This window comes from Salvelinus fontinalis, chromosome 13, assembly GCF_029448725.1.
Source record: "Salvelinus fontinalis isolate EN_2023a chromosome 13, ASM2944872v1, whole genome shotgun sequence".
In the NCBI taxonomy this organism is placed as follows: Eukaryota; Metazoa; Chordata; class Actinopteri; order Salmoniformes; family Salmonidae; genus Salvelinus; species Salvelinus fontinalis.
Genome location: NC_074677.1, coordinates 52,258,065 through 52,283,039, shown reverse-complemented (window position 1 = coordinate 52,283,039; position 24,975 = coordinate 52,258,065). Strand labels below are relative to the sequence as shown.

At 45.2% G+C, this 24,975-nt stretch overlaps 1 protein-coding gene across 4 annotated transcripts in view; it reads right to left on the bottom strand.

Annotated features, from left to right (window-relative positions):
- Window positions 1-1,422: 1,422 nt before the first annotated feature.
- Window positions 1,423-24,975, bottom strand: part of LOC129868962 (ephrin type-B receptor 4a-like) — a 37,755-nt gene continuing 14,202 nt past the window's right edge. The window contains exons 2-16 of one of the 4 annotated variants that reach the window (XM_055943344.1): window positions 21,860-21,930; window positions 21,289-21,570; window positions 19,521-19,911; window positions 15,003-15,155; window positions 13,104-13,439; window positions 12,851-12,975; window positions 12,352-12,526; window positions 7,071-7,170; window positions 5,694-5,758; window positions 5,441-5,554; window positions 5,075-5,322; window positions 4,370-4,585; window positions 3,933-4,276; window positions 3,282-3,440; window positions 1,423-3,082 (exon numbers count right to left, since the gene is read on the bottom strand). In XM_055943344.1, coding sequence (XP_055799319.1) covers window positions 2,977-3,082; window positions 3,282-3,440; window positions 3,933-4,276; window positions 4,370-4,585; window positions 5,075-5,322; window positions 5,441-5,554; window positions 5,694-5,758; window positions 7,071-7,170; window positions 12,352-12,526; window positions 12,851-12,975; window positions 13,104-13,439; window positions 15,003-15,155; window positions 19,521-19,911; window positions 21,289-21,570; window positions 21,860-21,930 — 2,885 coding nt within the window. In that variant the 3' untranslated portion in view covers window positions 1,423-2,976. Of the gene's footprint in view, window positions 3,083-3,281; window positions 3,441-3,932; window positions 4,586-5,074; window positions 5,323-5,440; window positions 5,555-5,693; window positions 5,759-7,070; window positions 7,171-12,351; window positions 12,527-12,850; window positions 12,976-13,103; window positions 13,440-15,002; window positions 15,156-19,520; window positions 19,912-21,288; window positions 21,571-21,859; window positions 21,931-24,975 lie in introns of all 4 variants that reach the window. The other 3 variants (XM_055943345.1, XM_055943341.1, XM_055943342.1) reach the window with 3 other exon arrangements.

Below are 24,975 nucleotides of genomic sequence, written 5' to 3'. Positions count from 1 at the left end.
GCAAAATATTGTAACTTTAGTCCTCAATCCCAAGAGGCACTCTCCATGACCTGCACCTGGTAGTAAGAAGAAGTCTATATGGAACGAAAGTAAGCAGACACAGTTCTCAACAACCCCAACACATACACAGATTCTCTTTCTCACACTCAAACATACACACCTGTCTTTCTGCTCGGGCCTTCACCACCCTGCATCCACACTTGAGTGCACACAGGAATGCAAGGGGAGCAACACAATTACTTTAGTGCTGAAACCTGATTGGCCCAGTCTCTTATCTCCCCAACAAAGGCCCTAATGGATGGGCATTCAGATAGGGGTTAAAGGTCACAAAGACACTGTCAACACGAGAAGCCAGAACTAGCTCAATACCCATCTCTCACACCCACCCACTCACACAGACACACTCACCCATATGCACACAATCAGCCCAGGACTGCCTGTGTTGAAAACATCAAATTATAAAACCATTACAAACTGGGACACTGCACTTATTGTATTAGTGTGGAGAATTAAGAGCAGGACTTATTGGCAGATTTCAGCAGAAAGACCCTATTTGAAGTGTGCTGGTGTGGTTGGAGAGGGCATTTATTGTTTTACATTGAAGGAAGGGTCAGAGTTCGGAGGGGTCATCCTCTCATTGTTTATCTCTGTGACACACTTCCTCTGAAACAGCCGAGCGTAGGGCACATTAGGGTCATGGGACCTGGCAATGACTCATCAATAACACAGATAATCAAAACACATACATTAGCTTGAAAGCATTGAAAAAAAACAACACCCAGAGTAAGAGTTGAGACAGTCTGTGTGAGTAAGCCTGTGGTGAGCTCTCTCTGGGCTGTTCTGACTGCTTTGAGGCTGTGGCTCGGAGGCTGTGGCTCTGGGGCCGTAGTAGCAGGGGCAGGGTGAGAGCAGAGTAGGGACTACTCCAGTGGACTGGAAGCTGAGGAACAGATGGGAGAACGCCCAGCGAAGTGTCAGAGAACAGAGTCAAGGACAGGCTGAGAGCTCTCAGTGATTTGGGCTGTCCCTCTTAAGGAAAGAGATAGGAATGTCCACGAGGGAGCTAAGCTGAAAGTGGTGAGGGTGAGGAGGGGTGTAAGCTCAATTCCCGAACCACAACTTCACCGTGGAGAAGGTCACAGTATCTGCGGGGAGGAATGTTTGAAACAAGAGCTGCCAAGGAAACGGATCACCTTAAAACGATTACGGGAGTATGCATATTATACTGTAGGTGGATGTATGCACTCTGTTTTCGGGATGCTTCACTTAGAATGCATGAGCGTGCACGCACTTACATGTGTTTTCCGTTCTGCATTCGCGCGTGTGTTTGCATTAATGTGTGTGCGTTTGAGATCTCTGGAGGGAGTGTGTGTAATGTGTTGTTATTATAATCTCCGTTCGCTGCTGAATGAGGAGTCTCGATGATAAACACCGGTGTGTGTCTTTATTGTGACCGAGTACAGATTACACACAGAAAGGATGGGCGAATCAAATCATACATACCTATACATTATTTTGAAAGGAAACTTTATAAAAGAGGGGGTTCCCGTTTTCATAGCAGATCCTCAATGTGAAGACCACATTTCCCACAATCCTTTAGTAACAAGGAACCACACAATCTCCCCAAACATGTGAAAATGGTGGCATCTGAAGAGACTTCTGTATGGCAGATCTAACTACATAACCCAGGGAGGGCTTTCTGCTTTATAGAACAGGCATTTTGATATCAGTCCACATAGAAGATCAAATGGCACTCAAGCAAGACGAAAAACGGACCACCTATAATATCAACCAAATAATGAGGCCAGACTGGTATTTTTCCTGGTCAAAGTCCCAAGTAATGGTCAGGGACCTCCTTCAGTCTGAGTGTGTGGAAGTGAGCTGCCCAGTCCAGCAGCAACAGGAAGTGGAAATGCCAGCCAGCCATACTCCAAGAGAAACACAGGAAGTAATGTAGCTGCTGACAGGAGGGTTGGAGAGACAGAGAACTGACTAAAAACCCAACTTCTGTCTGTTCAATATATAAAAGTGCTGATACGTCTCAGTCCTGCTCTCCTCCCACACGACTGACCCAGGAGGGTCACACATTGTCACTGAAGAAGATAAGGAAATGAAGGCTTGTATGACTACAGTCTGTTCTGGTCCAAACGCCTACATTACCCATAACACCTGAGGAAAACCGAGGCCATTTTGAAACCTAAGGAAAAAGTGAGGCCGATTCGATAAGAGTCCAAACACACATTTTCCAGGTCCGCTGAAAAAGGTGTCATCCCTCCACATCATCGTATAATTCCCGTGGATTAATAATCCATGTTGCGGTAGCCTAGTCTGCCACTGGCGAAATACACCAATAGATAAGCTTTAGTCCTTGGGTTGGCGTTGGCACTGGCCTGTTCCTCCAATGGTATCACCAGTTTGTTTAGGACCACAGGTAAACATTCAAGCAGTGAAGCAGTGGAGGCGGAGTGAGGGTGAACTGGCCAGAGAGGCAGTCCGAGAGGCTCCAGCAGCCTATCAAAAGGGGACGATCACGCTCTCCCAGAAGTTTGGTGGGGCGCGTAAAACCCGTAACTTCAGATCAGCAAAGAAGTGTAATGGGTCCTCACTGAAAGATGTTTTGCATAAAGCGTTTACCTCTTCTACTTTTTTTCACTGCATCGAGGATAGAGAGCACAGCAGCCTTCAACCAGTCCTCGGCACCAGGCCTGACTGATCACTTGACTGTTCAGTAAGGACAGGTTGGTCAGGTAGTAGGGAAGGTCATCTAGAATTAGTTCAACTTGAGGTGCTGTCACTACGCTCAGTCACTGATGGACTTCACGTCTAAGAATGGGCCCGGTTGGTGCCAGGGTCAGGGACTGTGTGGTTGTAGCAGGGTGCTGGCTGGATCCATGAGTGTGCGATGTGCTGTGTGCGTGCTGGTGTCTGTGTTGGGTGAGGGTCAGAGGTCGGGGGTCAAGGTAAATTGTGCTGGGGTTAGAAGCGTATGGTGCCAGGGCTCTTGGTCATGGTCAGAGTCTGGATGCTGGACAGGATCTTCCTCTGGTGTCCAGCCAGGGTCACTCCCAGACGCAGAAGGTCCCTGAGGAGAAGGACATACCGTTAGATAAACAGACAGACAGAAGGCCTGACAAACAGGCAGACCGACAGACAGACAAACTGAGTGACTGACAGATAGGCGGACCGAGACATAGAGCTACGGTCGTAGAGTGTGACTCAACTTCAAGAGGTTTGAAAGTCAGAGAGAGACACATTGTTGCAGGTGTGAACTGTGGACTTACTCAGCAGTGATCTGGGCCAGTAGCTCTACAGAGGTGAATCCAGCCTGGAGGAAGCTGTCCTCATAGCGCTCCATCTTGATGGCCCTCAGCCACTCCCCTACGGAGCCACACGCTGAGGGGGCCGGGGGGGCCCGCTGGTCCAGCAGGGGGTGGGACGGCCTGGGGACAGGGGACACACACTCTCTCTGTCACTAGCACACCAGGGGCCTCACAGGCATGTAGCCTTGAGGGACAGGCATTTCCACAGAATGGGGGCGGGATCTAAGGCTGCATGAGTGGCAGGGAACAACAATGGCTGTTGGAGGGGAAGGGGGTGTGGCCCAAGCTGTGAGTGACAGGTTAGTATTCGGGGTGGGATAGGGGGAGAGAATGGGCACAGTTAGAGTGTGACAGGTCACAGCAGGACAGAGGAGGAGGAACAGTAGGAGGTTAATGTAGACTGACTCTGACAGACAGGACTGTATTCTAGGAATGAAGCAATGGAATAAAGACTGGGCTCTTTTAATAAGAGACAGTATATACTCTCCATCTGGTGAGACAGTCATCTCCTTGTCTTTACCACAGGCTGTGTTCAAACCCACACTGGCCTTCTCTGACTCTCCACACACCCTCCACACCCAGCCCCTTGCCTAGAGATATGTGCCCACTCACCCTGCACCCTCCTGGGCCACGATCTTCAGCGAGGCGGGGTTGCGGATCAGCTTGTCCAGGGCGCTGACGATGGCGGCGAAGCGGGGGCGAGCCGAGCGCTCCTTCTGCCAGCAGTCCAGCATCAGCTGGTGGAGGTGGGCGGGGCAGTCAGGGGGCGGCGGTAGGCGGTAGTCTTGCTCTATGGCGTTGATCACGTCCTGGTTGCTCATGTCCCAGTAGGGCCTCTCTCCGAACGACATGACCTCCCACATGACGATGCCGTAGCTCCAGGCGTCGGAGGCTGAGGTGAACTTCCTGAAGGCGATGGCTTCTGGGGCGGTCCAGCGGATGGGGATCTTACCACCCTGATTGACGAGAGGACAGGGGAAGTCAACAACCACACACCATAAAACAGATGCACGATGGGATTGGTGTGGAGGAAGAAGGGTAAGTCTCACCAGAGAGCTGGTGTAGGTGGGGTCTGAGGAGTTCTCCTGGAGGAAACGGGACAGGCCAAAGTCAGACACCTTACACACCAGGTTGCTGTTGACCAGTATGTTGCGGGCGGCCAGGTCTCTGTGAACGTAGCTCATCTCAGACAGGTACTTCATGCCCGACGCGATGCCACGCAGCATGCCCACCAGCTGGATGGGAGTGAACTGACCATCGTTCAACTGCAGAGAGAGAGAGAGAGATGGGAAAGTTTGAATTGTAGGAGAACAAGTGGAGCGTGTGTGCGTTTGCATTTGTGTGTGTTTGTGTGTAATAATAATAATAATTTGGTGGGGGATTATACTTGTCCGGTGTGTATTTTACCCCCACCCCCCAAAAAAAAAATTGTGAAGTAAGAACTCCCACTGGAGTTTTCCCCCCTTCCTAGCTCTGAATTTGCTAATATCTACTCTATTGAGGAAAAATGAAATGACCACGACCGTGATATGTGGTTGTCTCAAGTAGCTATCTTCAGATGAATGCACTAACAGTAAGTCGCTCTGGATCAGAGCATCTGCTAAAGGACTAAAATGTACATTTATGTCCCAACTCCCCGAGACACTAGCGGAGAGTGGGGTCACGGCCAAGTTGTGTGTGTGTGTGTGTGTGTGTGTGTGTGTGTGTAAAGGACTCTCGGAGAGACAAAGTGACAGGACAGTAGATAGACCGACCCTAAGGAAGGAGTCGAGCGCTCCGTTCTCCATGAACTCAGTGAGGATCATGACGGGACAGGAAGCAGTGATGATGCCCTCCAGGTGGATGATGTTGGGGTGCTGGAACTGGCCCATGATGCTGGCCTCCGACAGGAAGTCCCGCCTCTGCTTGTCTGTGTAGCCGCCCTTCAGTGTCTTGATGGCCACGTAGTTCTCCTTCTTCCCTGGAACCTTCAGTCTTCCCCGACACACCTCCCCAAACTCCCCTATAGACGAGCCAGGGAAATACCCGTTAGTACAAACATGATACTGCAGCACCATACCAACCAGTCTGTTTACAGGCAGCAATACATCATGAAAAACAAAGAGATAAGAGACACCAACCGGCACCAATGACCTCCTCGATCTTGACAAAGGAAACATCGATCTCCTTGGCAAACTCCCGTATGGCCTCGTTAGGGTCCTCGTAAGTGAAGGGGTCAATATAGACCTTGACTCCTGAGGTCAGGAGAGGAGTAGAGGGAGGGTAGGGGGAAGTAAACGACGGAACAGCCAAAGTAACAGACAGACTAAAACATGACTTTGAAAATAGCTGTATGCAGTATTTCTATGTATGTGTGTGTGTATGTGTACTCACCTTGGCCCAGGAGGTACTGGCCGTTTTTGTCACTCAGCTCTGGGTCCTTCATCCTGCTGTGTCTACTACCGAGAAGAACAGTGTGTGGGAGAGGAAGGAGGGAGAGGGGGGGGGGGGGGCGAGAGAAAAGGGGCAAGGGTTCAGAGAGAGAGAGAAAGAGAGAGATTGCTAGTCCAGTGACGTAACACCTCTGGTCTCTCTGTGAGGGTTTCTTAGTGTCACAAACAAGCTCATTGAGTCTCTCTCTCGGTCTCAGAAACAATACATGACTGGTAGATGAAGTAATGCCTTGTTCCTGGGCCCTCTACTGTTCTGCACATTCAGGAGCCACTCTGCTCTGTGTCTGGGCCTGCTGTGGTGGAGGGCTCCATTACCGAGACTTCCTTTGGCCCAGGCCCATCCCAGTAGCACTGTACAGCCCTGTAGCTACTGGACCCCTGCCTCTCTCTCTCTCTCTCTCTCCCTCTCTCTCTCCCTCTCTCTCTCTCTCTCTCTCTCTCTCTCTCTCTCTCTCTCTCTCTCTCTCTAACTCTAACTCTCTCCCTCTCCCAGGCCCAAAATAGCAATACTGTTCCACTGTTCCACCCTCATCTGGCAGTAGAACCAGGCCGACAACTGTGTGTGAGCGTGTGAGGGTGTGCACACTGTGTACTTGTTAGTGTATGTGCAAATACACAATATGTGTGGATGTGTGTGCACAACTTTGCATGTGTGTGTAGTGTGTGCCCCAAGGTCAGAGCTATTGTTCTCCTGTCCTGTGGAGACAGGGTTGGGACTGCTGCATCCTGTCTACCCCCAACTCTCCACCCTCTCTCTACCTCTCTCTATCTCTCTCTACCCCTCTCTCTCTTTACCTTTCCTGCTCTCTCACCTCTTCCCTCCACCCCCCCCTCTTTCGCCCTAACTCTCTCTACCCCTCTCTCTTCACCTTTCCCGCTCTCTCTCACCCCTTCTCTCCAACCCCCCCCCCCCCCCCTCTCTACCTTTCCCACTCTCCCTTTCTCTTTCTCACTCTCTAGTTCCCTATGTTCCCAGAACCTTTTTTCAGAGGGCATGTGGAGCTATTTGCTGAAACAATGAAGCCAAGGGAAAGTGTTAAAATGAGCGGAATAACTTCTAGCCCCGTAAGCACAAAGTCACAAAGATAAATGATTTGGCTCTTTGAGAGTTTCGCTCAAATATGACATAGTGTATGAAGGTAACAGTCATAATCAAAGCGTGATAAGATTGGTAGCGGTTGCAAAAATACAAAAGCATGGCAAATGTTAAGATAAGACCCATATTTCTATTTTAGCTTTTCCTTTTTTGTAAAATTCACATTACAGTATTTCTGTCCCCATCTTGCCCGCTCTCTCTCCCCCTCTCCCTGGTTCTCACCGTATGCAGAAGACAGCCACAGTGATGACAGTAACAAGCAGCAGCATTCCCATGGCGATAAGGACACCGGTCACCAGAAGCTGGGAAGGAGAGTCATGCCCTGAGACGCAAAGAAAAAAAGAAGGTTGTAACTAAAACAAATGTCTTAACTAATGAACTAATGTTGTAACTAAAACAAATGTCGTAACTAATGAACTAATGTTGTAACTAAAACAAATGTCTTACCTAATGAACTAATGTTGTAACTAAAACAACTGTCTTAACTAATGAACTAATGTTGTAACTAAAACAAATGTCTTACCTAATGAACTAATGTTGTAACTAAAACAAATGTCTTAACTAATGAACTAATGTTGTAACTAAAACAAATGTCTTAACTAATGAACTAATGTTGTAACTAAAACAAATGTCTTACCTAATGAACTAATGTTGTAACTAAAACAAATGTCTTAACTAATGAACTAATGTTGTAACTAAAACAAATGTCTTAACTAATGAACTAATGTTGTAACTAAAACAAATGTCTTAACTAATGAACTAATGTTGTAACTAAAACAAATGTCTTAACTAATGAACTAATGTTGTAACTAAAACAAATGTCTTAACTAATGAACTAATGTTGTAACTAAAACGAATGTCTTAACTAATGAACTAATGTCATAACTAATGAACTGATGTTGTAACTAATTAACTAATGGCGTAACTAATGAACTAATGTCGTAACTAATGAACTGATGTTGTAACTAATGAACTAATGTTGTAACTAATGTTGTAACTAATGAACTAATGCCGTAACTAATGAACTAAGGTTGTAACTAATGAACTAATGTCGTAACTAATGAACTAATGCCGTAACTAATGAACTAATGTCGTAACTAATGAACTAATGTCATAACTAATGAACCAATGTTGTAACTAATGAACTAATGTCTTAACTAATGAATTAATGTTGTAACTAATGAACTAATGTCGTAACTAATGAACTAATGTCGTAACTAATGAACTAATGTTGTAACTTATGAACTAATGTTGTAACTAATGGACTAATGTTGTAACTAATGAACTAATGTTGTAACTTATGAACTAATGTTGTAACTTATGAACTAATGTTGTAACTAATGAACTAATGTCTTAACTAATGAACTAATGTTGTAACTTATGAACTAATGTTGTAACTTATGAACTAATGTTGTAACTAATGAACTAATGTTGTAACTTATGAACTAATGTTGTAACTAATGAACTAATGTCATAACTAATGAACTAATGTTGTAACTAATTAACTAATGTTGTAACTAATTTTGTAACTAATGTTGTAACTAATGAACTAATGCCGTAACTAATGAACTAATGTTGTAACTAATGAACTAATGTCGTAACTAATGAACAAATGTCGTAACTAATGAACAAATGTTGTAACTAATGAACAAATGTCGTAACTAATGAACAAATGTTGTAACTAATGAACAAATGTTGTAACTTATGAACTAATGTTGTAACTAATGAACTAATGACATAACTAATGAACTAATGTTGTAACTAATTAACTAATGTCGTAACTAATGAACTAATGTCTTAACTAATGAACTAATGTTGTAACTTATGAACTAATGTTGTAACTTATGAACTAATGTTGTAACTAATGAACTAATGTTGTAACTAATGAACTAATGTTGTAACTAATTTTGTAACTAATGTTGTAACTAATGTTGTAACTAATGAACTAATGCCGTAACTAATGAACTAATGTTGTAACTAATGAACTAATGTCGTAACTAATGAACTAATGTCGTAACTAATGAACTAATGTCGTAACTAATGAACTAATGTCATAACTAATGAACCAATGTTGTAACTAATAAACTAATGTTGTAACTAATGAACGAATGTCGTAACTAATGAACAAATGTCGTAACTAATGAACAAATGTCGTAACTAATGAACAAATGTTGTAACTAATGAACAAATGTCGTAACTAATGAACAAATGTTGTAACTAATGAACTAATGTTGTAACTAATTAACTAATGTTGTAACTAAAACTAATGGTGTAACTAATGAACTAATGTCTTAACTAATGAATTAATGTCGTAACTAATGAAATAATGTCCTAACTAATGAACTAATGTCTTAACTAATGAACCAATGTTGTAACTAATGAACTAATGTTGTAACTAATTAACTAATGTCGTAACTAATGAACTAATGTCTTAACTAATGAACTAATGTTGTAACTTATAAACTAATGTTGTAACTTATGAACTAATGTTGTAACTAATGAACTAATGTTGTAACTAATGTTGTAATTAATGTTGTAACTAATGTTGTAACTAATGAACTAATGCCGTAACTAATGAACTAATGTTGTAACTAATGAACTAATGTCGTAACTAATGAACTAATGTCGTAACTAATGAACTAATGTCGTAACTAATGAACTAATGTCGTAACTAATGAACTAATGTCATAACTAATGAACCAATGTTGTAACTAATGAACTAATGTTGTAACTAATGAACGAATGTCGTAACTAATGAACAAATGTCGTAACTAATGAACAAATGTTGTAACTAATGAACAAATGTCGTAACTAATGAACAAATGTTGTAACTAATGAACAAATGTTGTAACTAAAGAACTAATGTTGTAACTAATGTTGTAACTAAAACTAATGGTGTAACTAATGAACTAATGTCTTAACTAATGAATTAATGTTGTAACTAATGAACTAATGTCGTAACTAATGAACTAATGTCCTAACTAATGAACTAATGTCTTAACTAATGAACCAATGTTGTAACTAATGAACTAATGTTGTAACTAATGAACTAATGTCATAACTAAAACTAATGTCGTAACTAATTAACTAATGTTGTAACTAATGAACTAATGTCGTAACTAATGAACAAATGTCGTAACTAATGAACAAATGTTGTAACTAATGAACAAATGTCGTAACTAATGAACAAATGTTGTAACTAATGAACAAATGTTGTAACTTATGAACTAATGTTGTAACTAATGAACTAATGTCATAACTAATGAACTAATGTTGTAACTAATTAACTAATGTCGTAACTAATGAACTAATGTCTTAACTAATGAACTAATGTTGTAACTTATGAACTAATGTTGTAACTTATGAACTAATGTTGTAACTAATGAACTAATGTTGTAACTAATGAACTAATGTTGTAACTAATTTTGTAACTAATGTTGTAACTAATGTTGTAACTAATGAACTAATGCCGTAACTAATGAACTAATGTTGTAACTAATGAACTAATGTCGTAACTAATGAACTAATGTCGTAACTAATGAACTAATGTCGTAACTAATGAACTAATGTCATAACTAATGAACCAATGTTGTAACTAATGAACTAATGTTGTAACTAATGAACGAATGTCGTAACTAATGAACAAATGTCGTAACTAATGAACAAATGTCGTAACTAATGAACAAATGTCGTAACTAATGAACAAATGTTGTAACTAATGAACAAATGTCGTAACTAATGAACAAATGTTGTAACTAATGAACTAATGTTGTAACTAATTAACTAATGTTGTAACTAAAACTAATGGTGTAACTAATGAACTAATGTCTTAACTAATGAATTAATGTCGTAACTAATGAAATAATGTCCTAACTAATGAACTAATGTTGTAACTAATGAACGAATGTCGTAACTAATGAACAAATGTCGTAACTAATGAACAAATGTCGTAACTAATGAACAAATGTCGTAACTAATGAACAAATGTTGTAACTAATGAACAAATGTCGTAACTAATGAACAAATGTTGTAACTAATGAACAAATGTTGTAACTAATGAACTAATGTTGTAACTAATTAACTAATGTTGTAACTAAAACTAATGGTGTAACTAATGAACTAATGTCTTAACTAATGAATTAATGTCGTAACTAATGAACTAATGTCCTAACTAATGAACTAATGTCTTAACTAATGAACCAATGTTGTAACTAATGAACTAATGTTGTAACTAATTAACTAATGTCGTAACTAATGAACTAATGTCTTAACTAATGAACTAATGTTGTAACTTATAAACTAATGTTGTAACTTATGAACTAATGTTGTAACTAATGAACTAATGTTGTAACTAATGTTGTAATTAATGTTGTAACTAATGAACTAATGCCGTAACTAATGAACTAATGTTGTAACTAATGAACTAATGTCGTAACTAATGAACTAATGTCGTAACTAATGAACTAATGTCGTAACTAATGAACTAATGTCGTAACTAATGAACTAATGTCATAACTAATGAACCAATGTTGTAACTAATGAACTAATGTTGTAACTAATGAACGAATGTCGTAACTAATGAACAAATGTCGTAACTAATGAACAAATGTTGTAACTAATGAACAAATGTCGTAACTAATGAACAAATGTTGTAACTAATGAACAAATGTTGTAACTAATGAACTAATGTTGTAACTAATTAACTAATGTTGTAACTAAAACTAATGGTGTAACTAATGAACTAATGTCTTAACTAATGAATTAATGTTGTAACTAATGAACTAATGTCGTAACTAATGAACTAATGTCCTAACTAATGAACTAATGTCTTAACTAATGAACCAATGTTGTAACTAATGAACTAATGTTGTAACTAATGAACTAATGTCATAACTAAAACTAATGTCGTAACTAATGAACTAATGTTGTAACTAATGAACTAATGTCTTAACTAATGAACTAATGTCGTAACTAATGAACTAATGTTGTAACTAATGAACTAACGTCTTAACTAATGAACTAATGTTGTAACTAAAACTAATGTTGTAACTAATGAACTAATGTTGTAACTAATGAACTAATGTCTTAACTAATGAACTAATGTTGTAACTAATGAACTAATGTTGTAACTAAAACTAATGTTGTAACTAATGAACTAATGTTGTAACTAATGAACTAATGTCTTAACTAATGAACTAATGTTGTAACTAATGAACTAATGTCTTAACTAATGAACTAACGTCTTAACTAATGAACTAATGTTGTAACTAAAACTAATGTTGTAACTAATGAACTAATGTTGTAACTAATGAACTAATGTCTTAACTAATGAACTAATGTTGTAACTAATGAACTAATGTTGTAACTAATTAACTAATGTGATCTGGCAAATTAACAAGAAGGCAGAAAGAACACACAAAAAAAGTGAAAACCCCCAGAATACTTTGTGAGCCTGGATATGGATATGCCTCCCTGAAAGAGTGAAGCCTGGGCCTTTCCTTACCGTCAGGCATGGTGCGGAAGGAGGCCGCTGGGCTGAAGCTGCCGTAGCCGGCCATGGTGCGAGCCCGGACCTGCACGTCATACTGAGTGGCCCTGCGGAGATCACTCAGCACCACCTGGTTACTGTCACTCTCCCTGTAGCTACACAACTGCTCCTGCTCCTCACCTCGACGCTCCTGCAGGACGGAAAGAGAGAGAGGGACGGAGAGAGAGAGAGAGAGGGACGGAGAGAGAGAGAGAGAGAGGGACGGAGAGAGAGAGAGGGACGGAGAGAGAGAGAGAGGGACGGAGAGAGAGAGAGGGACGGAGAGAGAGCGGGATGGAGGAAGAGAGGGATAGAGGGACGGTGGTAGAAAAAGCAGATAAGAGCGCCAGGTTGAGCCAGTGGGAGGGAGGTCAGAGTGATGTACACAGATGTAACGGTCAACTCCCTAAGACCTGAGGTGAGTCAGAGCTAGAGTATTTAACAGTGGGAGGACAGAGTGTCTGGTCATCCTCACCGTCTCACAGTAACGTAGCTGGTACTGCAGGATAGTATAGTGCAGCTGGGCTGGAACTGACCAGTGGAGAGTCAGACTGCTCTCTGTAGAGATACTCTTCCTGATCACAGACACCAGAACTGGAACTGCATTCAGACCAACACAAAGAAACGACATTAAAAGATAAAAAACAACATTCAATCTTCCTCTTCTAACCATACGACCCCAACCACAAACCCTTCTCTCGTCCTCTCTGTGTCTCTCTCTCTCTCACCGTCGTGACTGGTTGTGATGTTGACACTGTCGCTGGGAGCCCCCTTGCCGTTGGGCGGGGTGACGCCGTTGAGGGCTTGGATGGAGAAGGTGTATGTAGTGTGAGGCATGAGGCCCCAGACCACCACCCTGCGGCCCAGCAGGCCACGCTGAGAGGGCCGGTAGCTGACACTGTCCCCGCAGGGAGAGCAGGGGCCCCAGGGGGCCCCACACAGAGAACACTCCACAGAGTAGCTCAGGTCAGTCCGGCCACCACTGTCCTGGGGCTCGCTCCACTCTAGGGTCACCGTGGTGTCGTTAATCTGGGTGACGATGCTTCGCGGGGCAGAGGGGGGCCCTGGAGGACAGGGGGGAGAGGAGAGGGTCACACACCACCTCATCAGGAAATCACAAATATTTCATCAGACAAAAACACATTTTCCATTTGAAGGCACTTTACTGGCCCAATGTGCCATATTACGGTTCCTCTGTTTCAGATTTGCATCGTCAATTAAATCGCTTGCATGCTACTTGTCATGTTCCAGATACATTTCCAGCTTGCGTTTGGAGGAGCCACCAGGGACGAGAGGCTGAGGGGCACAGCAGGAAACAACATTGTGATGCAGAATTGAATTGGTGCTCCAATTACACACGTCCACATTTTAAATGATAATGATCAGCAGCTGAAGATTGTAGTAGGGGGATTGTGATTGCTGCCAGCCAAGTGGAACACAATTGCAATGCCACTCAGCCAGTGTGAATAGGTTCCTGCTCCTGCTAAGGAGACTGTGCCTTGTCATTGAGCCAGTGGCTAGGCCATTTACAGCTTCTGTGATAGCAGTGCTTAGTAAAATCAGCCACAATGCTCTCTGGGAGGTTGGGGTGGCCTCAAGTAGGAGGCATTTGTGTACCATCACAACGGCCTACTGTTATTTAGGTTTAATTTACGTCAACATCTAGGATGAGGGGGAAAACGGCTTGTGATTAGTCAAAACATCTGGAGTGGTCAAATAAATCAACTGTCTTGACTTAATTAGGGAGAGCTGTAATTTAACCGGCGAGCAGAATCTACGAGAAATTCTGTTTGTCCTCGACGGGTTTCAGTCTTCAGACGAGTTTCAGACTGCTGTTCCTTGCGAACTCTTTTCGTGGCCATTCTGGGTGAGCGTGCCCAATTCAAAAGGCCTCCAATTCACACATCACCCGTGGCTGAATTGAAATTCCTGAATCCACACTGAGGTGTCCCTCACGACCCATCAACGCTTCCCATCCTGGGAGTGACATCCAGGCTACGCCCCGCTCCACACCCGTTACAAAGGAACCGCATCTCAATACGCTCAGCCCTGGGACAAAAGGCCACAGAGCAGGTGAGAGGGGCTGAGCACAACACCAGAGAAGAGAAATAGAAGAGGGGCGAGGTACAACAAAGGAGGGAGGGCAACAAGAGAAACACAAGTTGAAAGGGAAAGAAAACAGCGCAGAGACAGAGTTTCCGGGGAGAGTAAATAGAGGGTGGAGTATGTATGGGGCGGCAGGTTAGCCTAGTGGTTAGAGTATGTATGGGGCGGCAGGTTAGCCTAGTGGTTAGAGTATGTATGGGGCGGCAGGTTAGCCTAGTGGTTAGAGTATGTATGGGGCGGCAGGGTAGCATAGTGGTTAGAGCGTTGGGCCAGTAACCGAAAGGTTGCTAGATCGAATCCCCGAGCTGACAAGCTAAAAAATCTGTCATTCTGCTCCTGAACAAGGCAGTTAACCCACTGTTTCTAGGCTGTCATTGTAAATAAGATTTTGTTCTTAACTGACTTGCCTGTTTAAATAAAAAAATCTAATAATACATCAAACATGTGGTTTCCATGTGTTTGATTCCATTCGCTCCGTTCCAGCCATTATTATGAGCCAGTGTAATAATGTGTTCACTTACTGGTGCAGGGGGTGTCTGGGGTGTCCGAGTCAGCGCGGAGGTATCCTGGACGACACTGACACACAGGTGAGCCCGTCACCATAGCATGGCTAAACCCTGGACAGGCCTGGCACTGGCCCCCCGAGGCGGACCTAAACTGACCCACAGGACAGGCTGAGAGGACGAGGGTGAGCGAGAGGGGAGAAGGAAAGTTAGTACGGCCCTGAACGTCGCCACAAACCGTAACATCAGAAACCAACACCGCAGGCAGCATAGTGTCCCATCATAGCAGGTCGGGTTGGGAGCCAAAAAGCATGTTTAAAAAAGACAAACAGTACAGGAACGCTCATTAATCATCGCCAAGATACATAAACACAATGAAATGGATGTGAATGCGCTCTCCTCTGATCCTTCGACTCACACGGACACCCGGCTTCAGTGTAAACAGCCCATAAATCAAGCTCCCCCCTGACACACCGGGCTCATTCAGCGAGGGGGATCCGGCACAGCAAGTGTGTGTGCGTGTGTTATTGTAATATCTGCTCTGTTCACTTTCTGTTTAAATAAACGGCTACAGAAATGAATCAAATACATAACTGGGGATCATATGTATTCATTTGCGGATATTGAAGGTCTAATTTGAGCTATGTGAGCCCCTGTGAAGTACTGGGTAATAATAACAGACTCCTAAAACATTAGTCATAACACCCACTCAGTATGACAACGAATCACATCACATCACATACACACATCATCCACGGATAAAGACTTCTAACAAACTGCCGTTGCTCTACTTAGGAAAATGACTGAAGTTTTACTTGTTATCTACTAATTGCATTTCCCCATGAGGAACAATAAAGTTGGGTTTAATCGTACTGTATTTTATTGTATCGAATAACACGGTTATGCAAATTATCAGCATTTAGGTAGAGCTAGTTTTGGGTTGTTGTTCCACTTGTACAGTGTCTAAGTATGGGTAGTTCAGAGTTTCTGAGAGAAAATCTGCAGTTTTAAAAGCAGATTTCCTGCATTTCTACACATTTTGCCGTAGCTTATGCTGTGTTCTTATGCTATCTGGGTGACTCAAACGTTATAACAAAATCAATGGGGGTCCCTAAGCCATGCCTTTTTTATAAATGTGAGATTCTCTCTGACTGTTGAGTATTCATAGGTGACTATTCGTTCTCAAAGATGATCTTTTTAAAAAAGATATATCTTCTTTATATTTTCTACATACTTATATCTGTTTTTAGTCATTCAAGATTACACTGACAACGTTTTACCATGCCAAATATATTGATATTTTTAAACAACCATATATATCATATTTCATCATATATATATCATATTTCATCATATATATATCATATTTAATCATATATATACCATATTTCTTGGAGTGGCGGCAAAGTTTGAGCAGCCGCGGCCCGCCACTGCCAAATAAATATAGGGGAAACACTGTTTACAGGATTAATACAAAGCCGGGTTGTCTAACAGTTTCCGACTCCCTGGAGCCGAGTTATCATTAACCAAATAGAGAGGATAAACAGTTAAGGTGCTAACTCAGCCAGGCAGGAAGCTACATAAAAGCCCCGCGTCGAACCTAATCGCTGAATAAGATGACATCATTACAATTCAAGTGGCCCTGGCCTTCCTTTCCCAGACAGTATAAATAGACTTTCTCTTTGTTATCCGTGTACACGGTGTAACTTTCACCCTCTCTCGCTCTCTCTCTCTCTCTCTCTCTCTATTGTGTGTGAAGAGGGCCTTTGAATAGTAGCACATGTACTATAGAAGTGCATGCTTTAAAAACATGTGCAAACAGATACCGGACACAAGACATAAGTATCCCCAAAGAATCACAAAAGAATCCTTACAGCGATACTGAGCAGACTCTACAATGCATCTTAGTAAAAGGCTTTTTGACAGAAGGTGGAGCTGCACTGAGGGTCAGAGTTCACCTAACAGACTCAACCTCAGTGACCAGACGCCAGGGAGCATCGAAGCCGCACAGAGGCAGAGACCGAGAGAAACAGAGACAGACAGAGACGGAGAAAGAGAGAGAGAGAGAGAAAGAGGGAGAGGGAGACAGAAACAGAGAAAGACTGGCTGCTGGTGGGATGAGAGATGTTTATAGCTAACAGATAGGCTCCAACTGGTCCACTTAAAGAGAGAGACGAGACAGAGAAAGAGAGAGACAGATGAAGAGAGAGACAGAAAGAGAGCGACAGACAGAGAAAGAAGGAGACCGAGAAAGAGGGAGAGAGAGACAGAGCCAGAGAGAGAGACAGAGTCAGAGATAAGGCATCAGAGTGCTGTTGGTAAATACCCTCTAACTGGCTGGCTGGCTGCTGGTGGGATGAGAGAGTTTTATAGCTAACAGATAGGCTCCAACCGGGCCACTTAAAGAGCTTTATGCCCCCCCCCCACCGCCGGCACACTCTCCATACATCAACCCACACACACTGCCTTTAATGACACGCTTTCCTCTTTGTTGGAGAGGGATGCTAAATAAGAGTACAACCTGCCACATTAAAACGAGAAGACAGCAACAGAAGTTAGTTAAACACTGTCTGCTAAATGATATACTTGGGTGTGTGTGTATGCTAATGTCATTGTGCAGACAAGTGTTACTGAGGCAGTAGGATGTGGGAGAGACAAAGTGAGAGAGAGAGAGAGAGAGAGAGAGAGAGAGAGAGAGAGAGAGAAGAGAGAGTGTTCCCATTCTCCTTAAAGCACAGTGTGGAATGTGACCCTACTGTGACCTTCCCTTTACATTTCTCCAGGGGGGAGTGGGAGACAGGGGTGGAGGCCCGTTTCACTCACACACGCACGCACGCACGCACGCACGCACGCACGCACGCACGCACACACACACACACACACACACACACACACACACACACACACACACACACACACACACACACACACACACACACACACACTGAGAGAACGAAATAAGAGCACAGTAATTAGCTGGACAGAGGCAACCCACTGCCTGCCTGTGGCATTGTGTCTGTGTGATGGTGTGGACATGAGGAAGAGAAGTGTCCTGCACTGTGTGTGTGCGTACCAGTGTGCGTGCTGGCGTTAGCTTGGCAGAGCTCTATTACTGCCTTTACGAGCTCTTCTCCAACATTTTCAGTCATCTGCAATGATGCGGAGTGCCTGTAATGACCTGCTGAGTGTGGCTGTTTTGGCTCGTGAGCAACTCCCTGTCAGAGCAGCAAAAGACTGTATCTAACCACTGAAATGGAGGATAGAACATAAGAACATTCCAGTTGAGTCATTCAGCAGACACCCTTATCCAGAGGGACTTACAGCAGTGAGTGCACACATTTTCTCTTCAAACGAGAGGCTTGAGTAAAACATTTGGCTTTTCATTATACACTATCCGCATTTCTGTCCATCTGTCTCTCTCCACCTGTGAATGTGTGCGTGTGTGTGTACATGGATAATTTGACTCATTAGGAGTGTTGTACCTCCCCAGAGAGAATACTCCCTGCTTCTCTGTTGTCAGGTTGGCTTCGATGTACCGGTAATGGAAGATTCTTTACCTGCAACCTCACTCCTCTCTTTCCCTCCCTCCTCTCTTCCCCTCCCTCCTCTCTTTCCCTCCTTTCTGTCTTCCCCTCCCTCCTCTCTTTCCCTCCTTTCTGTCTTCCCCTCCCTCCTCTCTTTCCCTCCTTTCTGTCTTTCCCTCCCTCCTCTCTTTCCCTCCTTTCTGTCTTCCCCTCCCTCCTCTCTTTCCCTCCTTTCTGTCTTCCCCTCCCTCCTCTCTTCCCCTCCCTCCTCTCTTTCCCTCCTTTCTGTCTTCCCCTCCCTCCTCTCTTTCCCTCCCTCCTCTCTTTCCCTCCTTTCTGTCTTCCCCTCCCTCCTCTCTGTCTTCCCCTCCCTCCTCTCTTTCCCTCCTTTCTGTCTTCCCCTCCCTCCTCTCTTTCCCTCCTTTCTGTCTTTCCCTCCCTCCTCTCTTTCCCTCCTTTCTGTCTTCCCCTCCCTCCTCTCTTCCCCTCCTTTCTCTCTTTCCCTCCCTCCTCTTTCCCCTCCGTTCTCTCTTTCCCTCCCTCCTCTCTTCCCCTCCTTTCTGTCTTTCCCTCCCTCCTCTCTTCCCCTCCCTCCACTCTTTTCCTCCTTTCCCTCTTTCCCTCCCTCCTCTCTTCCCCTCCCTCCATTCATGGCTGATTCACTGGGTCTGTCTGACAGCCAGTCCTGACATGTCCTAAGCGCCACCCTCAGCCGCCCAGCCCTGTGACACCGCCCTCACCTCTAACCTTTGCCCTGCTCCCCCCTGACCTCCCTCAATCCCCCAGGCTTTAACCTGCCCCACCACAACACTCCCGGTTAATACTGCTTCTGTAAGCCTCTTCTCTCTTGTCCCCCGCCCTCCAACCCCCACCCGGCTACTTCTCCATTGTTTCATTGTTTAGGCCTCAACTCTGTGTGAGTGTGAAAGGACAGACAGAATAGATTTCCACCTAAACTGATGAGACGGCATACTCCCCTTGTCTCCCCCCCTCACCTTCCCCTTCCTCTCACCTGAGCAGCGGCTGTGTCCATTAGCGGGCTCATATCCGGACAGACAGCCACAGGAAGTAGTGGGCTGGCCCACCCACTGGCCGTCCTCTCCACAGAAGAGTTTGGGAGGGCGTGGCCGGGGCCCCTGCTGGGCGGCGTTGTCCACACACACCCCCTGGGCCTCCTGTACGAGGGTTCGGGGCACAGTCTCAGGGAAGGAGGACAGGGAGCTGACCAGGGCGGGACACTTCTTGAAGAACACCCTGACAGACAGCAGGGCCATGCAGGCTCCCTGGGCCTGGAAGGCCAGGTAGAAGCCCCTCTTAGACAGAGGCCCCAGCCGCAGGGTCTTCACATTGAACTTACGCTCTCCGCCCTTCCTCAGCAGGAAGTCAGCTGCAACTGTGTCCACCTACAGGATGACAGGAGGAAGAGGCAGGCGGTCAACACAAACACAGGAAGTAATATCTCTACATGGTATCCAACATCTCAACAGCCTACTCACATTCCAGTGGATTCCATCCATAACGGGTGTGTGCACATGTATATCTGTGTATGTCAGTGTGTGTAGAGCAGCTGTGTGTGGAACCAAAAATGTTTTCCAAACGTTTCGTTCTGAACAGAACCATCATTTTTTGGTTCCGTTGCACTGTTCCGACCAGAAAAATAAAGTTCTGAACCGGTTCGAGACCCAAAAGTACAGTTTAATATTCCTTTCCTTTTTTTCCTTTTTTTTCTCCTTTGTAATCGATTTTTATTTTATTTAGCTCGACATTAAATGACTTCCCCAATAAGCGCAGATAGAGTAACTGGCTATTGAGCGGGTAAGCGATTTAATCTGTATAGGAAAGTCGTTAAGAGCTAATTGTATTTCGCCGTAACAACATGGTTAAATCATAAGGAAAGACAAACACACAAACTGTGCTGCCAGTCACAATGTAGGGCGTGAGATGCAACTGACATATTTTGCGGGTGAGGAGAGAGGGAGAGAGGATGGGGGAAGCTTGCCTTGCAGCGCCGGGCATCTTGTCATGACATGCCTGATCTGAATTAGGCCCACAGAATTATATCTACGGAAGAGCGGCTTCTATGCACGAACTCTGAATGTCTTTGAACTTCCAAGTTGGTTTAACGTCGGACCAGAGCTAACGAGCTTGTGTTTTCAGAACAGCGCTAGAATTAAAAACAGTTCATAAATCCAATGTGAAACATGATAACTATAATATCCTTAACTAGCATTGAAAAAGTTCATCCATTCTTTTAAACATCTCTCCCTAATTTCTGAATCATGCTTGTAATGTTGTCAGTAGGCTACTGGAAGCTATGCTTCAGATGGGAGGGGCAGGTAACCTACAGTACAAACACACACACAAAGATTTCCAGCTGGCAGGCAGGCAGACACTGGAATACATTTCTGAATGACAGAGTGAGGGCTTTGCATAGGCGCTTTGTTTTGAGATTTTCATGGAACTGGGGGAAAAAAACTACGTTACTAACCAGTTCCCATGGTTTAAAAAATAAAGTTTCTGTTCCGGAACAGTTTAGATCACTTTCGTTTCTAATTCTGATTCTGTTCCTCAAATAATTTAGAAATTTTCCGTTTTTCAGTTCTGTTCCCTGAACCGTTTCCAACCCTTGGTGTGTATACCTTAGTGTAGAGGTTCTTCATCCATGAGGAATGTGTTGCTGAGTGTTGATGTGTGTGTGTGTGTGTGTGTGTGTGTGTGTGTGTGTGTGTGTGTGTGTGTGTGTGTGTGTGTGTGTGTGTGTGTATACAATAGCTGTGTACCTTAGTATAGGGGTTCTCCATCCAGGATGGGTGAGTGGGTGTAGCCTCGTCAGAGTCGGCCTGGTAGTAGTATAGGTTGAAGGTCTCCTTGCAGCTGCGGTGGTGTGTGACACTGGACGAACACTCGATCATGGTGAAGCGCAGCTCCACGTACACCTGGGACGCTCCCCGACGCTGGATCAGCCCGCTGCGCAGCCAATGGCTGGAGGCGCCATCCATCTGGCAGATCTGATAGGTCCTCACGCTGTTGTTCTCCTCGTCCAGACCACTCACCTCCTCCCACTGAGACGGCGGGGTAGAGGAGACAAGATGTTTAGATAGCAAGCCCATCAATGACATTGTTATACAGTTGGTATACAGATTCTAAACTTATGAGGAATAAAGTGAGTTCAAAGGTAGGATCAAGGATCGGATGGACCTATTTCTACAGAGAGAGAGAGAGACAGAGAGAGAGAGAGAGAGAGAGAGGGAGAGAGATCGAGAGAGAGAGACAGAGAGAGAGAGAGAGAGAAGAGAGAGAGAGAAGAGAGAGCGAGAGAGAGAGGATACGTTTGGGGGTCAGTATACGCACCAGAGGGTTGTCACGGGAGTAGATGGTCCATCTGAGATCTGACGTCTCGGTCCTAGTGTTCATCAGGACCTCTGTGAAGACGGACAAGAGAAATGTGAGGACACACTGCAGGGGAGGACACTTCGCACACTTCAACAGCCGTCGCAGAGTTACACGGACAGACACACTTCCCGGTGCTCCCGGATCAATTCACTGAGGCAGTAGAACTGTGTCATTCAACTGGCTCTAGCTAAACGCTCCGCTTCAATGTAAAGAGGGAGAGAGAGGCGGTTGATTATATAGTCACTACAGAGAGAGGGAGCAACTGAGTCCTGAGCCAAATAGACCCTGCTCCCTTCCTCGCCTTTTAGCTCTGTTTAGCCCTACACCGCTTCCCCTCCCTCCCTCTCCTCCATGTTTGCGGTCAGTGTGCCATACAGGTCTGTCCTAAGACCCCCCCCCCCCCCCCCCCCCTTGTTTCTAGCTAAAAAAAATAACCTGCTGAGAAACCTCTCTATTCTCAGGGGCAGAGGGGGGACATATGGACTAGCTGTGGGAACAAGGGGATATTCGAAATGCACATGCGCAACGCAATAGACACATGGATGCACACGCACACAACAAACCAGCTCCCTCTGAAGTAGTCACAGTGGGCACACAACAAACCAGCTCCCTCTGAAGTAGTCACAGTGGGCACACAACAAACCAGCTCCCTCTGAAGTAGTCACAGTGGGCACACAACAAACCAGCTCCCTCTGAAGTAGTCACAGTGGGTACACAACAAACCAGCTCCCTCTGAAGTAGTCACAGTGGGCACACAACAAACCAGCTCCCTCTGAAGTAGTCACAGTGGGCACACAACAAACCAGCTCCCTCTGAAGTAGTCACAGTGGGCACACAACAAACCAGCTCCCTCTGAAGTAGTCACAGTGGGCACACAACAAACCAGCTCCCTCTGAAGTAGTCACAGTGGGCACACAACAAACCAGCTCCCTCTGAAGTAGTCACAGTGGGCACACAACAAACCAGCTCCCTCTGAAGTAGTCACAGTGGGCACATAAACAAACACACACACTTGTCTTGCGCATACACCTACGGCACAACAACACCCCTCCAGCCGTGGTTACAAATGAATTGATTCTGCGTAATCTCCTGGAGTGTAGGCAGACTGCCAGGTCCCTAACAGCCAAGAACTGTTCTGCTATGATTGAGTAATTCAATACGGACTGGGGCCCGGAACTGGAACAATGCAGAAATGTCACAGGCAAGCGGAGCTGAAATGATTTCTTTTCCTGCGAAAATGCCTCTTCCCCCCAGATGTCCCTCGGTAGATTGGCTCTTTGCTGCATTGTGGTCCGCCCATGACTTATTGATGGAATGAGGTTTCCTTCCATCAGAATCCCAGTGGTGTGTTTTTAGAGTCTGTCCGTCCCTAAGGGGTTTCCTTGCAGGGGTCCTTCTCAGGGGTCAGGCTGTCTGCAGGTAAGATGGTCACGTGACCATCCCCAGTCGTGCCCACATCATCTCCCCACTACCAGGCTTCCTTTGATCTATTAATACACGTCCTCAGTGCACAGATACCAACTTCTCTCTCTTCTGTCTTCCGTTCCTTTTCTCTCTCACCCCGCCCTCCCTCTGCCTCGCAAGGGAATTATTTCTATCTATCTTAGTGCACCCTACTCTCTGGCACAGTCTGCTTTTGGAAAGATAGAATGAAAGTTTTCTATCACTTGTGTGTTTTCTGGGTCAGCTGTGTTTAGAACAGAACAGCGCCATGCCATCAATAATTCTGATAGGCTGATATGAAACCAGCAGGTTTGACAGACTGTCATTTACACTGAGGCACATTTGATATAATGCGCCCTTTAACAGTCTCCCCTCCCTGTCTCTGACAAGCCAAACACTTCTCCCTCCCTCTCTATCCATATCGCTCACTCTCTCCATCTCCATTGACAGTCCCTGAGAGCCCTGACATCTCCCTCTCCCTCTCTCTCCTGTTTCCCCTCCGTATCTTTACCACTCTCTCTCTCCCATCCTTCCCTGGTAGTAGCAGGCTGCAGAGAGCTGATAAGCACAGTCCAACAGCCAGAATTAAGAAATCGACACCCAGGGGGCAAGGAGAGAGGGAGATGAGGGGTTAAGGGGGAGCAGGGTCGCGCTCAGCTTTAAACAGGGGTGGAACAAGTGTAAATCCAATGGAGGAATGGGAAGGCATGGTGGTGAGGTGGAGATGGAGGAATGGGAAGGCATGGTGGTGAGGTGGAGAAGGAGGAATGGGAAGGCATGGTGGTGAGGTGGAGATGGAGGAATGGGAAGGCATGGTGGTGAGGTGGAGATGGAGGAATGGGAAGGCATGGTGGTGAGGTGGAGATGGAGGAATGGGAAGGCATGGTGGTGAGGTGGAGATGGAGGAATGGGAAGGCATGGTGGTGAGGTGGAGATGGAGGAATGGGAAGGCATGGTGGTGAGGTGGAGATGGAGGAATGGGAAGGCATGGTGGTGAGGTGGAGATGGAGGAATGGGAAGGCATGGTGGTGAGGTGGAGATGGAGGAATGGGAAGGCATGGTGGTGAGGTGGAGATGGAGGAATGGGAAGGCATGGTGGTGAGGTGGAGATGGAGGAATGGGAAGGCATGGTGGTGAGGTGGAGATGGAGGAATGGGAAGGCATGTCGGTGAGGTGGAGATGGAGGAATGGGAAGGCATGGTGGTGAGGTGGAGATGGAGGAATGGGAAGGCATGGTGGTGAGGTGGAGATGGAGGAATGGGAAGGCATGGTGGTGAGGTGGAGATGGAGGAATGGGAAGGCATGGTGGTGAGGTGGAGATGGAGGAATGGGAAGGCATGGTGGTGAGGTGGAGATGGAGGAATGGGAAGGCATGTCGGTGAGGTGGAGATGGAGGAATGGGAAGGCATGTCGGTGAGGTGGAGATGGAGGAATGGGAAGGCATGGTGGTGAGGTGGAGATGGAGGAATGGGAAGGCATGGTGGTGAGGTGGAGATGGAGGAATGGGAAGGCATGGTGGTGAGGTGGAGATGGAGGAATGGGAAGGCATGGTGGTGAGGTGGAGATGGAGGAATGGGAAGGCATGGTGGTGAGGTGGAGATGGAGGAATGGGAAGGCATGGTGGTGAGGTG